Source organism: Nothobranchius furzeri, unplaced genomic scaffold (genome assembly GCF_043380555.1).
Source record: "Nothobranchius furzeri strain GRZ-AD unplaced genomic scaffold, NfurGRZ-RIMD1 Scf020, whole genome shotgun sequence".
Classification (NCBI taxonomy): domain Eukaryota; kingdom Metazoa; phylum Chordata; class Actinopteri; order Cyprinodontiformes; family Nothobranchiidae; genus Nothobranchius; species Nothobranchius furzeri.
This window is the reverse complement of record NW_027223037.1, coordinates 4,206,640-4,221,590: the sequence shown is the minus strand read 5'-3', so window position 1 is coordinate 4,221,590 and position 14,951 is coordinate 4,206,640. Positions and strand designations below refer to the sequence as shown.

The following is a 14,951-nucleotide window of genomic DNA, read 5'->3' as shown; positions in this document are numbered from 1 at the left end:
ATTCCACCTACGCACACGCTTCTCTGCTTCATACAGTTTCGAACTGTCTCGCTTCTCCTCACCAGTTTTAAAGCGTTTTGCCGGAGATTTCATCAAGAAACCCCATCCCTGTGGTGGCGCGATCTCCCTGCGTGCTTGTGTGTTTCTAGCGTGGTTCCACTTCGTCTTTAATAGTGAACTTATAGTTCACATGACTATAACTAGAATGTGCAGTACATGCACGAATCGTACAAGTGCAGTACGTGGCTAGAGGCGCGCAGGTTCACGCGCGCGAAACGAAAACGGCAGCTTCCTACAGGGCGGGGCCATGATGTAGGTGAAAGCCGGTGTGTAAATGACAAATAAGGCTTGGGCGCCACCCGGGCGGTAAGTCGTCAAGTATTTACCGCCCGACGAGAAAATTTAGCGCCATTGGCGCTTGGGCGCTTTAAAGGTCCACCCCTGACTTCCATGTGTAATTAATTCAATTCAATTCAAAAATACTTTAATAATCCCAGAGGGAAACTGATTGCTGTAGTAGCTCAGAATAATAATAATAATCAAGTCGTCAAAGAGTTGTTGTATATTACAATGGCTGTTGGCAGGAAGGATCTCCAGTAGCGGTCAGTGTTGCAGCGAACCTGAACAAGCTTCTGACTGAAGACACTCTTCCGTTGTCGGACAGTCTTGTGAAGAGAATGCTCATGGTTGTCCAAAATTTTCTTGATTCTCTGGAGAATCCTTCTTTGCATCATCTCCTCCAGTGGTTCCGAAACTGCCGAAACTCTGGCTGAGTCCTTGAAAGGGCTTGGAGTTCCTCCATCTTGTTGGCCAGTGATCTCACATTGCCCATTATGATCTATGGAAGAGATGGTTTGAATTTCCTCTCTCTGTCTCCGTTTTGCTCCCGCTCTGCATCCACGCTTCTTGCGTTTTAGCTCATTTGGGATTTGTGGCTTGAGTTGAGGTATTATTTCAGCCTTTCCAATGCTAATCGGCTGCTCCCGATTGTAAACCAGACTGTTGCCATGGTTATGCATCATAACAAATGCTCAAAAGGTGAAAAAGGCTAAAAAATAATAGTAAAAATCCTCCAAGCTTCACAGCACCAGAAACAGAAAAGTAAAATGTACAAAAAAATACAGTTTTTCTTGAGAAACTAGAAGAAAAAATGCCCAAGAAAAGGCAAAACTTTATAGTCAACCGAGCTACTCCAACATGCAGCCACCCAGAGCAGCGCAGTTCCGGACAAACAAGTGAACTGTCCACACATCATCCCAACATGTCTAGGACTAGAAAGATTGATGCAGAAGGAAGGAGTTTCAACAACGATGGAACATGTTGATGCTTCAAGCAGAATGTTTACAGTCATTAGCATCCATGCTACTAGCATCAGCGTCTGCAGCGTGACCTCCTCTGGCTCGGACAAACACTTCTCTTAGCGCAGAGTTTACTCAGCAATTAGCCAACTTTGAAGCCCAGAAATGGATTTTAACAGCTCAGTAATCTGTTGCTGCTGACATTGCCAAGGATATGAAGAGGGCATCAATGACATGACTGGATGTGTCACTGACTATATAAACTTCTGTGTGGACAACATCACCCACCAGAACAGTGAGATGCTTCACTAATAACAAACCCTGGATCACCGGTGAACTGAAGATTCTGCTAAATGAGAAAAAAGCCTTCAAGGAGGGAGACAGGGAATTATTGAGGAGTATACAGAAGCAACTGAAGATCAAGATCAGAGACAGCAAGGAGGCATACAGGAAGAAGCTGGAGAACAAACTACAGAGGAACAATATCAGAGATGTCTGGTCAGGGATGAAGAAGATCACAGGCTTCAAGCAGAGGAAGGATTGCACAGATGGCAGCCTGGACACAGCCAATGAACTGAACAAGTTCTTCAATAGGTTCAGTTCAGGAACAAACCCAGCATCCTCCTCGCCTGTCCCCAGCCAATCAGACATCCCATCCTCCTCTGATCCAACATTTTCCTGTCACACGCCAGCTCTTTTGTCCTTCAACGCAGTCATGGACTCTACTGATTCTATAAATCTGTCTTCAACAAAGTCAGGAGATGCTGCTGCCCCATTTACCTCCCCCCTCCCACCTATCTGTCTCAAGAAGTCAGGTGAAGAGGCAGCTGGAGAGAATGAACAGGAACAAGGCTGCAGGTCCAGATGGTGTCAGCCCCAGAGTACTGAAGGCCTGTGCAGAGCAGCTCTGTGGGATTCTGCAGCACCTCTTCAACCTCAGCCTGGCCCAGGAGAAGGGTCCAGTCCTATGGAAGACATCCTGCCTTGTTCCAGTTCCAAAGAAAACTCGCCCATCAGTCAATGACGACTACAGACCGGTTGCCCTCACATCCCGCATCATGAAGGTCCTGGAGAGACTCCTGTTGGTCCACCTAAATAAGCAAACTAGGACATATCAGGACCCGCTGCAGTTTGCTTATCGCCATGGAGTTGGAGTTGAAGATGCCATCATCCAGCTGCTTCAACCAACCCACTTTCATCTGGACAAAGCAGGCAGCACTGTCAGGGTCATGTTCTTTGATTTCTCCAGTGCATTTAACACAATCCAGCCTGATGTACTTTGCCAGAAACACCAGAAGACACAGGTGAGGGCTTCAGCTATCGCCTGGATTAAAGACTACCTGACAAACAGACCACAGTTTGTGAGGCTCAAGAACTGCACATCAAGCCAGGCGATCAGTAACATTGGAGCACCACAGGGGACTGTACTCTCACTATTCCTTTTCACCCTGTACACCTCAGACTTCCAGTACAAATAAGAGACCTGTCATCTACAGAAATACTCCGATGACTCTGCAGTTGTCGGGTGTATCAAGAGATGGACAGGAAGCCGAGTACAGAGAGCTGGTGGAGCGCTTTGTGGCATGGTGTGGAAACAATCATCTGACCTTGAACGTGAACAAACCAAAGGAGATGATTTTAGACTTCAGAAGAAACAGGGTGTAGTCTAGGGCTGCAACGAATCCTCGAGTAACTCGAATGATTCGAGGACAAAAAATATTCGAGGATTTTCCGCTGCCTCGAGGACTCGTTAAATAGACCATAGCTGAAAAAAAAAAACGGCGTTTCGCACGGATTCATTGTGTTGCACAACGCGGTTACGTCACAGATTATACGTGCCATGCACTCTACTGCACAGCGCGCAGGCGCAGCGGTTTTTTCGTCTTTTCAGCTGGACAGCCGACAATGGCAGACGCCACGGAAATAAATGAAAACAAGCAAGACCAAAACAAGGGAAATAGGAAGCGACAGAAGTTATCCAAGGTGTGGGATCACTTCACGTTAAAAAGCAAGGAAAATGTTGTATGCAAGCATTGCAAGGTGGAGCTAGCATACCACAACAGCACTTCTTCCATGCTGCAGCACCTCTTAAGAAAGCATCCGACTGAGGGCATGAGTGGACGTGCCGAGACCAGGTAAATAAACTTTTATTTCAGGACGTAAATGCTGACTCAAATGTAGTGTCAATAACATACATTTATTTGTTATAAGTTAGTTTTAAAGTGCTGCTTTAAAATACATCTGTTAAAAAGTATATTTTAAAATTTGGTTTACAACAAAAAAAACCTTTGTTTGAATGAGTTTGTTAAAATTATCCCCAAATTCCAGTTAATTTTCATGAATTCCCCTATTTCTTGTGCACAGTTTCTAATTTTAAATATTTCCAAAATTCCCCAGCATAGCCTTCCATGGAAATGTACCAAACTCTAATTGCAATTTAGGAATGTTTTACTTCACTTTATTTATTTTTTGCCTTTTTTTCAGTAAAACATCACAACCTGTCCTGGATAGATTTCTGCTGAAAGCACCTGCCTGCACCCCAGCACAAGCAGCCGTACTGACAGACCACATTCTAAATATGTTGGTTACAGACATGCGCCCGCTGAGCATGGTGGAGGATGCTGACTTCAAAGCGATGATTGCTGCTTTCCAGCCAAATTATGCTCTTCCATCTCGGACCTTCTTCACAAAGCGGTTGGAAGAAAAATATGAAGACATCAAAAACAAGATGAAGAAAGCCCTGCAAGAGACTGACACCATAGCACTTACTACTGATATCTGGACAAGTGTGGCAACAGAGGCATACATGGGGGTAACATGCCACTACCTAGAAAACTGGAAAATTATGTCTCATTGCCTTTGGAGGAGAGGCACACAGCTGCAAACATTGCAGATTGGATTGAGGAGGTAATTGCCAAATTCAGCATTCCACCAGAGAAAATCAAGGCTGTTGTACATGACAATGGTGCCAATGTTGTAGCTGCAACAAAGATTTTGCATGCAAAGCATGGATGGGAGCACTGACATGTGCAGGACACACCCTCAACTTGGTTGTGCAAAACACTTTAAAAAGCCAACAGGCTATCTCCAGGTGTGTGGGTGCAGCAAGAACTCTTGTCGAACATTTTAAGAAAAGTGAATTGGCAAGCACAAAGTTAAAGGTCAAGCAGAGGCATATGGGGACCAAAGAAAACATGCTGTTGCAGGATGTCTGCACACGCTGGAACAGCACCTATGCCATGTTGTCAAGGCTGCAGGAACAAAGATGGCCAGTGGCTGCTACATTGTCTGACCCAGAAGTGACCCAAAGAGGGAAACAATACCTGGATCTCAAACATGACCAGTGGAGCCTGATTGAGGAGCTCTACCAGGTCCTTGAGCCCTTCCACTCTGCCACAGTTTTTATGAGTGGAGAGCAATATGTTACGCTTTCTGCACTTCCACATGTTGTTGACAAAATTAAGAAGTCACTCCAGAGTCAGAATCTCGAGTCACCACCTGTGGTGTCATTCCAGACTCATGCAAAAGAACAGGTCACAACAAGATGGAAAGACTTGGGTGAGTTCAAACCTGAGTCTCCAAACATCACACTGCTTGCTGCTTCTCTGGATCCCAGGTTTCGAAAACTCAAATTCTTGCCTGCTGACCAAGCATTTGGAGTCAAAAACGCATTGCAAACCATGGCACTTGCTGTCAAGCAGCAACTGAGGCCTACTAGATGCGGAAATGAAGCATCCAGCACAGCAGAGGGTGCTCCATCTACAGCACATAAAGACAAGATGACCACATCCTTCCTTGACTCGGACTCCACCAGCAGTGATGAAGAGCAAGATGAACAGCTGTCAAATGAAGCTATACAGAATGAGGTAAACATAAAAAATGCTTTGTTTTTTTGCCCCTTTTATTTTGGTAACAATTTCCTATAAGGCAGTTCAAATGTTCTACTAGAACAGAAAATGAATACTTCATAATGTTGAATAAGCCAAACACATTTTTAGATTTTGTTTGTTTGTTCTTTTTCCCCCCCAACAGTCACAGGTCTATTTCGGAGAACAGTCCCTTCCAAAGAAGGATGATCCTCTGATCTGGTGGAAAGCTAATGAACAACGCTTTCCAACATTGGCGAAGCTGGCAAACTCCCTGCTCTGCATTCCAGCTACATCCACCCCATCTGAGCGGTTGTTTTCAGCAGCAGGTAATATTGTGTCAAAGAAGAGGGCAAGCCTCAGCCCTGAGCATGTAGATATGCTCACCTTCCTTCACTGCAACCACAGGCTCCTTGGATAGATTGTACTTCCACTCCCCAGACAGTCTCTTGAGGACGGTTTAAAATCCTTGTTTACAGTAGTAGGACTTGTGGGCCAAGTTACTGTCTTACATGTTAGTTCTGAATATAAAGTTGCACATTTGAAGGGCACTGTTGATGGCACAATTTATTGCACATTCTTTTTGATACTAAGAGTGATAACTGCTTTTTTGTTATTCAAAGAATATTTTTATTTTTTTATGTAACTGTCTCAGGGAAAGTTAAGTTTAAAGTAATATTATCTATATTTGTGTTTTCATCTCAAATGTTAAGGTGGAAGTAATTTTAGTTCTGATTTTTCTAAAGAAACAATTACTAATAAAATATCATTTATACATAACATTTAAATTTGTTGTTCTCATTATTAAGTCTGTCTATTTTATATTGTATATTTATAATTGAACCTTAATTTAGCAAAAGTATGTTTTATTCGATTACTCGATCCGGATATTCGATAGAGTACTCGATTACTAAAATATTAGATAGCTGCAGCCCTAGTGGAGTCAAACACTGTTTCCATCATGGGAGAAGAAGTGGAGGTGGTTGAGGAATACAAATACCTTGGAGTTCACCTGGACAACAGACTGGACTGGAGAAAGAACAGTGAAGCCGTTTACAAGAAGGGACACAGCAGACTGCACTTCTTGAGGAAGCTTAGGTCCTTCAATGTCTGTAGCAAGATGCTGCAGATCTTCTACAAGTCTGTTGTTGAGAGTGTAATCTCTTCAGCTATCGTCTGTTGGGGTAGCAGCATCAGAAGCAGGAACCTGAAAAGGCTCAACAGCCTAATAAAGGCTGGTTCTGTTCTGGGGACGACTGTGGAACCACTGGAGGAGATAATGCAAAGAAGGATTCTCCAGAGAATCAAGAAAATTATGGACAACCCTGAGCATTCTCTTCACAAGACTGTCCGACAACGGAAGAGTGTCTTCAGTCAGAGGCTTCTTCAGTTTGGCTGCAACACTGACCACTACTGGAGATCCTTCCTGCCAACAGCCATTGTACTATACAACAACTCTTTGATGACTTGATTATTATTATTATTCTGAGCTACTACAGCAATCAATTTCCCTCTGGGATTAATAAAGTATTTTTGAACTGAATTGAATAGAAAGTGCGCCGACCAACTTCCAGACCAAGATGATTTAACTCCAGGTTAGCAACACGCTCGTCACATGACTGTGGCTGCTGCGGCTTTGATCCCCCTCCCTGACACAACTGCATGGTCCAGATGCTCTCCATGTCCAGCAGCACAAACTTGTGTGAGCAACTGTTTCTCACTGATGAACTCCTTCCTCAGCTCAGAGCCCAACCCCACAGGTGCAGGTCTGATGGAACGGGTGAGCATCACAGGAAACCAGAGTGGAGAAAACTGGGACTGAATTATTTTGCTTTTATTAACCTTTCCTGCTCCAAAGCATGAAAGTTAATAAGTGAGATATTGCATTTTCATTTAAGAGAATGACCATTTTTTATTTGTGTTGTTGGTCTGTGAAAATAAATTAAACCTACTTTAAAACAGGACAGAATACAGATAGAATAGAAATAAAATAGAAAATCCCTTTTTGTCCCTCAGTGGGCAAAGCTTGGTGTCACACACAGCAGCAATAACATTCATTACAGGAGCAACAAAGGAGAGTCCAAAATAAAGAATAAACAAGAAAACAAAATAGAGACACCTAAAAGATTCAAAAGATAAAAAATAAGAAGAAATGCTGAATATGTGCAGATTTTAAGGAATAAACTATTTAAAAATTGAGACATAAGTAACGAATACCACGGATGTGCTTTATTTAAAATGGACTTGCTCGTGTGTAAGGTGGTTATTCCACATTCAGTGTTACTGCAAAAATAAGTGTGTTTCCAAATGAAAAGTTTCAACCGTTCATGTCTGTAGATAAAGGAAAATCTGCACATTTGCGTCACTTTTTTAAAAAGTTTGGCCCGCGACTTCGTCCCAGTTTTTCATTTTGGCCTGGTGGGAATTTGAGTTGGACACCGTTGCCCTACAGCGAGCCGATGGCACTTGGTTATGTTAGATACTTGGTCTCCATGGTTATGACACCAAACAGGAAAACGGTGAAAAGTTAGCCAGTTTTTTACCGGCGATCACATGATACATGTTGCATTGTTGCACCCCACAACACAGCAACGATTACCATGGTTGAGTAATAATGGATCACATGAAGCTGAGAGACTGAGCGCACGGTTGTCTGAAGTAACAACAAGGCTATAAACATGGCGGCTGTGCCAGTGATGACAACAATCACAAGCCCTATTGGGGGCAGTCCAAAAATCACTTCAACAGGATCAGGCTCGAAGCGTGTTGCATCTAAAACGGTCCGGGCGGAAACATGCTCTTCTATTGCCGATTAGATATGTGTAGATTGTATGGCCTTTGTGCTTTGGCAGATCGGGGACACGTTCAGAAACAACGTATCACCCTCCGTTTGATTTCAGGTTTGGATATTAATCTAAAAAATGTTTCCAATTAACCAGTTTTAAAATCATATCAATTATATAAATTCTACTGTTTTGGTTTCACACCTTTGCATTTTATCTACATCTATTTTATTGTGAAGGACTTTGCATCCTGTAAAGGCTCTTCACTTCCAACAGTGAAAGGTTCCTATTCCGGTTCCGGTTGAGTGAACGCTGGCGCGTCTCGCTGCCGCTGCTCGCTGGCAAACAAACTTTTTGTATTTTTTTTTTCTCTTCTTTTTCACCCTGGTCACATCCCTGTGTCGGTGAAAACTCATTTTCACCTACCTGCTCAGCTTGCGTTCTGGTTGCACATCACCACCTCCCTGCTCCACTCCATAATGTGGTCCAGCAGGATTTCTGTGTGCCTCGCACTGGCCTGGATCATCCTGTCGCTCATTCTTCTGTCCGTGGATGGCCTTCTCCAGTACTCGGCGGCGGAGCTCTTCAACCTCCGCTTTCGCTACTCCGGATCTCCACCACCAGCTCTGTGCCTCTTCCCCGACATCACCTTCCAGCCTCGCCGTCGGTATATCCATCGGGGGTCCCGGCGGAACCTCCATCTCGACGGCTCCAAAGGAATACCCTCCTTCTGGTCCACGACTAGCCAGCGGCTACCCAGGAATACCTGCCGAGCTGCCGACTCCAGCGTGTTAGCCCGGCTGGCTAGTCGGACTAATGCTCCTGTCGCCAGGGACTTCCGCACTGCTAATTTTGGTCTTCTCAACATTCGCTCCCTCTCTGGTAAAGGACATCTCCTCCAAGATACCATCAGTGACCATAAGCTAGACTTTCTTTGTCTGAACGAAACATGGCAACAACCCAGCGATTTCTCACAACTCAATGACTGTACTCCTCCCGGATTTGTTTACCTCTCCAAACCCCGTGGGTCGGGCCGCGGCGGTGGTCTCGCGATACTCTATCGCGAGACTTGGAAGGTCCTTCCCGTAAGCCTTCCTCCTCTCACCACTCTGGAATGCCTCGCCTGTCAACTCCCCGGCCCGACCCCCACAATAATTGTCACTGTTTATCGTCCCCCCAAGTTCAGCCCTGAGTTTTTAAATGAACTCTCTGCTCTTTTATCCCATCTGTCCGCCCTTTCCCCAAATGTAATTTTACTTGGTGATTTTAATATTCATATGGACAATATGGCCCTCCCCCTCAGCAAAGACTTCTCCTCATCTTTGGACAGCCTCAGTTTTCATCAATATGCCAATTTTCCCACTCACATTAAAGGTCACACCCTGGATTTAATCTGCTGCTCCGGCCTGACCCCCTCCAACTGTACAGCTGACCCGCTCCCTTTCACGGACCACTTCCTCATCTCCTTTTCTGTTCCCCTCCGTCTCTCCATCATCAAGTCACCACGTATCATTTCTTTTCGTAATATTAAGGACATTGATCTAGCCTCCCTGTCCTCCAGTTTTGCCACCTTGACCCCTAATTTGTCCTCTACTCCCGATGATCTTGTCATTCAGTACAATAACGGTCTGGTTTCTATCCTTAATTCATTTGCTCCCATCAAATCCCGCTCTGTACATTTTACTCGGTCTGCTCCATGGTTCACCCCTGCCCTTCGCTCCTTGAAAGCTACCAACCGGAGGCTTGAAAGACTCTACAAGAAAACCGGTCTCACCATCCATAAAGACTTATATTCTGCTCAGATTTCTCTCTACAAGGACTCCATCTCCCATGCCAAATCTCAGTATTACTCCGGTCTCATCTCGTCCAACTCCAGCAACACTAAAACATTATTTTCCATCATGAACAGCATTTTTCAGCCTCCCGACTCCTTACCCATCCATCTTTACTCTTCAGAAACCTGTAACTCTCTCCTTCAGTTTTTTAATGAGAAGGTCAATAGAATCCATCTCTCTTTACCTCATTCCTCCCCTCCCTCTCCTGATTTATTTGAACCCACCGTTCCGTTCTCCTCCTTTGAACTTCCCCATCCCTCAGAAATATTAGATTACATCACCAAATCCAAACCTTCCACCTGTCAACTGGACCCTATTCCAACTGTTTTAGTTAAATCCTGCCTTTCTTCTCTGTTCCCTTTTATAACAGCCATTATTCATTCCTCACTATCCTCTGGTACGGTCCCATCCCTATTCAAATCCGCTTCAGTCAGCCCTATTCTAAAAAAACCTGGTTTAGATCCCAATGATTTCAATAACCTCCGTCCCATTTCCCATCTTCCCTTCATTTCCAAAGTCCTTGAGAAAACTGTTGCATCTCAGCTCCATTCACATCTCACCCGCAATAACCTTTATGAACAGTTTCAGTCTGGCTTCCGTCCCCACCACAGCACAGAAACAGCTCTCATCAAGATCACTAACGACCTACTCATTGCTGCTGATTCTGGTTTAATCTCTATTCTTATTCTCCTCGATCTGAGTGCGGCCTTTGACACCATTTCTCATCCCATCCTCCTTAATAGACTCTATTCCTTAGGCATCACTCACACCCCCCTCAGCTGGTTTCAATCTTACCTTACTGGCCGCACTCAGTTCATCCAGTTAAAATCCTTTACCTCAGAACCCTCCCCAGTCAAGTCAGGTGTGCCCCAGGGCTCTGTCCTGGGGCCCCTCCTCTTCATAGTATATCTTCTCCCTATCGGCAAAATCTTCCGCAAATTCAATATCCAGTTTCACTGCTTTGCAGATGACACCCAGCTCTACATTTCCAGTAAGCCCAACTCAACTCTCCCACCATCCTCCCTTACACTCTGCCTCTCTGAAATCAAATCATGGTTCACCTCTAATTTCCTCAAACTCAACGGCAATAAAACTGAACTTCTTCTAGTTGGCACTAACTCCACCCTCTCAACATCTGACAGCTTTTCTTTAACTATTGACAGTGCCACAGTCTCCCCCTCACCTCATGTCAAGAGTCTGGGTGTCATTCTCGACAGCTCCCTTTCTTTTCAGGCTCACATTAATAACTTAATTCGGTCAGCATACTTCCATCTACGTTCCATAAACCGTCTTCGTCCCTCACTGACCCCTCACACTGCCGCCATTCTCGTCCACAGCCTCGTCACCTCCCGTCTCGACTATTGCAATTCACTTCTTTATGGTCTCCCCAACAAACTCCTTCATAAACTGCAACTGGTCCAGAATTCAGCAGCCCGTATTATCACCAGAACCCCTTCCTTTCACCACATCACGCCGGTTCTCCAGCAGCTCCACTGGCTCCCAGTTAAATTCAGGTCCATCTTCAAAATTCTCCTCCATACCTTCAAAGCAATCCACAACCTCTCTCCTCCATATATCTCAGACCTTATAAGTATTCACACCCCGTCCCGTTCACTCAGATCTTCTTCTTCCATCCATCTTGCGGTTCCTTCTGCCCGTCTCGCTACCATGGGGAGCAGAGCTTTCAGCCGCTCTGCTCCTCGACTCTGGAACTCACTTCCCCCAGACATCAGGAACATCGACAGTTTTACCCTTTTCCAATCAAAACTCAAAACACACATGTTTAAATCTGCCTACAACCTCTGATTTTATTGAAATGTTTCTCTCTGTTTTTTCTTCTTTGGGTTTTATTATTGTTTTATTGTATTTTATTGCGTGTTTTGTGTAAAGTGACCTTGGGTGTCCTGAAAGGCGCTTTGAAATAAAATGTATTATTATTATTATTATTAAAGGTAAAAAGCCCAACCCCCTTAAGTGCAGCTCCCAACAGCCTTTGCAAAGCAAAGCCGGTGGAACAGGCTCGGGGACATTGTTTGGACCTGAAGGTGAGCGCATTACCTGGGGTGTGGAGCCGAGTGCAAGCTGAGACCTGAAGCCCTTCAGGCTGCTTTCACACAACCAAATGCAGCTTTTTAGCACAAGCTTGGATGTTAATGAACCTTTTCCATATGAAGAGACTCCCAGCAGTGGAAACCCTTCAGGAATGTGAAGCATTACGGAGTGTCATGATCACTCGTACCTTTGCCCAGCCGTGTGCCTCGATTCAGGTGTTTTCTGCTGACTTTGAATATTAAAAAGTCAGACTTGAATCCTGGAACACATGTTGACTCCTCAGCTGCCAGCAGGCCCGAGGCCTAGGAGAGAAGAGCGTGATCAGACCTGCCTCAGAAAACAAGTCTAAACAAAATGATGCTTTATGGGTTAGTAGCTCCATTGATTTACGTTTAAAACTGTTTAACATTAAATCATTTTCAGACTGAATCCAGTTTTCCATTTTCCCAAAATACGGAATTCAAAACAAGCATAAAGGGAAACGATTTACTTCACATGCAGAGAAACAACGTTGGTTTTATTCTTATCTCTTTACCTCAAACACCAAACAGATCAACAGTTAACCCTCTGGAGGCAGGTGTTAAACCTACCCACCTAGTATTTCATGAGCATTTACCCCTGATGGGCTTAGTTGTTCGTCCTTTTAGCAACACCTATTTTGAGCCTGAGAGGGTTAAACTTATTAATTCTATATTCATGCAAGACTATTAAGTTTTATTATTGAGTTCAGCTAATATTTAAATCAGACCCCAGCTCCAGCCGGTTTACTAGTTAGGATGCAGATGACATCCAACTGTACATCTCCTTTAAGCCCCATGAGATGTCTAAGCTGCAGCTGTTACACACCTGCTTAGACTCTATCAAAACCTGGATGGCTGGGAGCTTTCTACAGCTGAATGAAGATAAGACTGAGATCCCCATCTGTGCCCCAGACAAGCTGGTTCCCAAAGTCAGAGAATCTCTTGGTCAGCCTGCTTCCCACACCAAACCCTGTCAGGAATCTTGGCGTGACCTTTGACCCAGCTCTCACCCTGGATTCTCATGTCAGTTCTGTTGTTCGCTCTTCCTTCTTCCATCTCAGGAACATTGCTAGGCTGAGTCCCATTCTGTCCCGGTCTGAACTTGAGACAGTTATCCAGTCCTTCATCTCCTCACGCTTAGACTACTGTAACTCTCTTTTCACGTGTCTGAGCAGAACCTCCCTGAACCGTCTACAGGTGGTTCAGAATGCCTGTGCTCGGCTTCTGACCAAGTCCTCCAAACACACCCACATCACCCCGCTTCTCCTCCAGCTTCACTGGCTGCCAGTCAACTTCAGGGTTCATTTCAAGATCCTGGTTCTGGTCTATAGGGCCTTACATGGACAAGCACCATCTTACATTGGTGATCTTCTTAGTCCCTACACCCCCAGCAGGTTCCTGAGGTCCAGTGACCAAAGCCTACTGGTTGTGCAACGCACCAGGCTAAAGGTCAAAGGTGACAGAACATCCGCTCTGGAACTCTCTCCCCCTGAGCCTGAGATCAGTGGACTCAGTGGTCTCCTTTAAAAAGCAGCTGAAGACTCACTTGTTCAAAGTAGCTTTTTTATGACCTTCTTCACCACTCTATTCTGCTCTCCCCACCTATTCCACCTTCCTCAGGATCCACTGATTTCCCTCTTTTCTATTCACTCTCTTTCTTTACATTTTTAATCACAATTGTCTTTTTTTGCTTACTTTAAATATATTTTTAACCATTTTCTAATTTTTTTATATTTTTGTTTTTGTGAAGCACCTCGTGATTTGAGAGGCGCTTCATCTTCATCAGAAGATCTTTTCTTCTTCTAGGACATCCAAGCCTGCTAGTTACCCTTCCCACCTAGTTGGTCACCAACGTGACTAACCACCGCTTAGTTTGCTACGTTAACCCTAACCCTCAGTTAGAATTTTACCTGCAGTCGCCGGAAGGAGGGCGAGGCCGACCTGAACCAGTAAAACTAACGAGTAGTTTCATTTAACCAAGTTAACCTGGCGGCTTTAGCGGCCGTTAAAATGTTTTCAATTGAAACACAAGTTTGTGCTAAAAACATGAAAAAATCCCAATAAAAGCTCATTAATAAACATCCTTATTTAAACACCTAAATAAGGTTAGAAAGGTTTCTGTGGACTCAGCCCAACAGCTTCAGTCTCAGTAAAATCCAACTGCGCCTCGAGGAAATCAGGAAGTTTTACCTGAAACACGAATAAAAGGCAGCAAACGGCGACCCGAGCGGTAGCCATGTGTGTGTCCGAGCTTTAGTCGACTCTCCCCGCGAAGAAAAACCGACCAAAGAACTAAAATCCCACGTCACTTTAGGCGTAATCCCTAATAAATCCCGTCCGTAGCTTCTTCCTCGAGTTTCACTCTGTTTCTGCTCGGTGACCCACAGCAGGTACTTTCAGCGTGTGACGTCAGCTCACAGGTGCGCCAGTTCCGGGTTCCTCATATGGTCATGGAGACCGAACACCTGAGAAGGTAGAAACCAGGAGTTTCATTACGAACATCTCAGCAGTCAGAAACAGAAAACAATTAGACATCCACAGGGAGTAAGTCTCTCTCTCTCTCTCTCTCTCTCTCTCTCTCTCTCTCTCTCTCTCTCTCTCTCTCTCTCTCTCTCTCTCTCTCTCTCTCTCTGTGTGTGTCTGTCTCTCTGACTCTCTCGCTGTCTATGTCTCTCTGTCTCTCTTTCAAGCACGCACACACACACACACACACACACACACACACACACGCACACACACACACACACACACACACACACACACACACACACACACACACACAAGCACACGCACACACACTGCTAAATCTTGCTGAAGTCTCGATTGCAAAATAGTCACTTCTTCCAGTATTTTAAGGAAATTAAAATGTTTCTTCTGAGTCTTTAAATGTAAATCTAGATGAAAATAAATCAAAGTATAGAAACTTAAATCTAAATATTTAAAACTAAACACAAAAGTGGCTTTAAGATAAAAGTTGAACTAAACTCAAATTCAGACACCTGGAGAACCCGGCAGGGTGAGGACCTCCTGTCTGTTTAGAACATCTGGCCTACACCTGCACATGGATTCATCATCCATAATTAAACGTACTGATATG

General features: G+C 44.5%; 1 protein-coding gene across 1 annotated transcript in view; it reads right to left on the bottom strand.

Moving 5' to 3' along the window:
- The window catches only part of LOC107397122 (B-cadherin), a 36,545-nt gene extending 22,114 nt beyond the window's left edge, over window positions 1–14,431 (bottom strand). Inside the window, exons 1-2 of the mRNA XM_015977023.3 lie at window positions 14,045–14,431; window positions 12,022–12,136 (exon numbers count right to left, since the gene is read on the bottom strand). Coding sequence (XP_015832509.1) covers window positions 12,022–12,136; window positions 14,045–14,092 — 163 coding nt within the window. The 5' untranslated portion in view covers window positions 14,093–14,431. The remainder of the gene's footprint in view (window positions 1–12,021; window positions 12,137–14,044) is intronic.
- Between the last annotated feature and the right edge of the window lie 520 nt (window positions 14,432–14,951).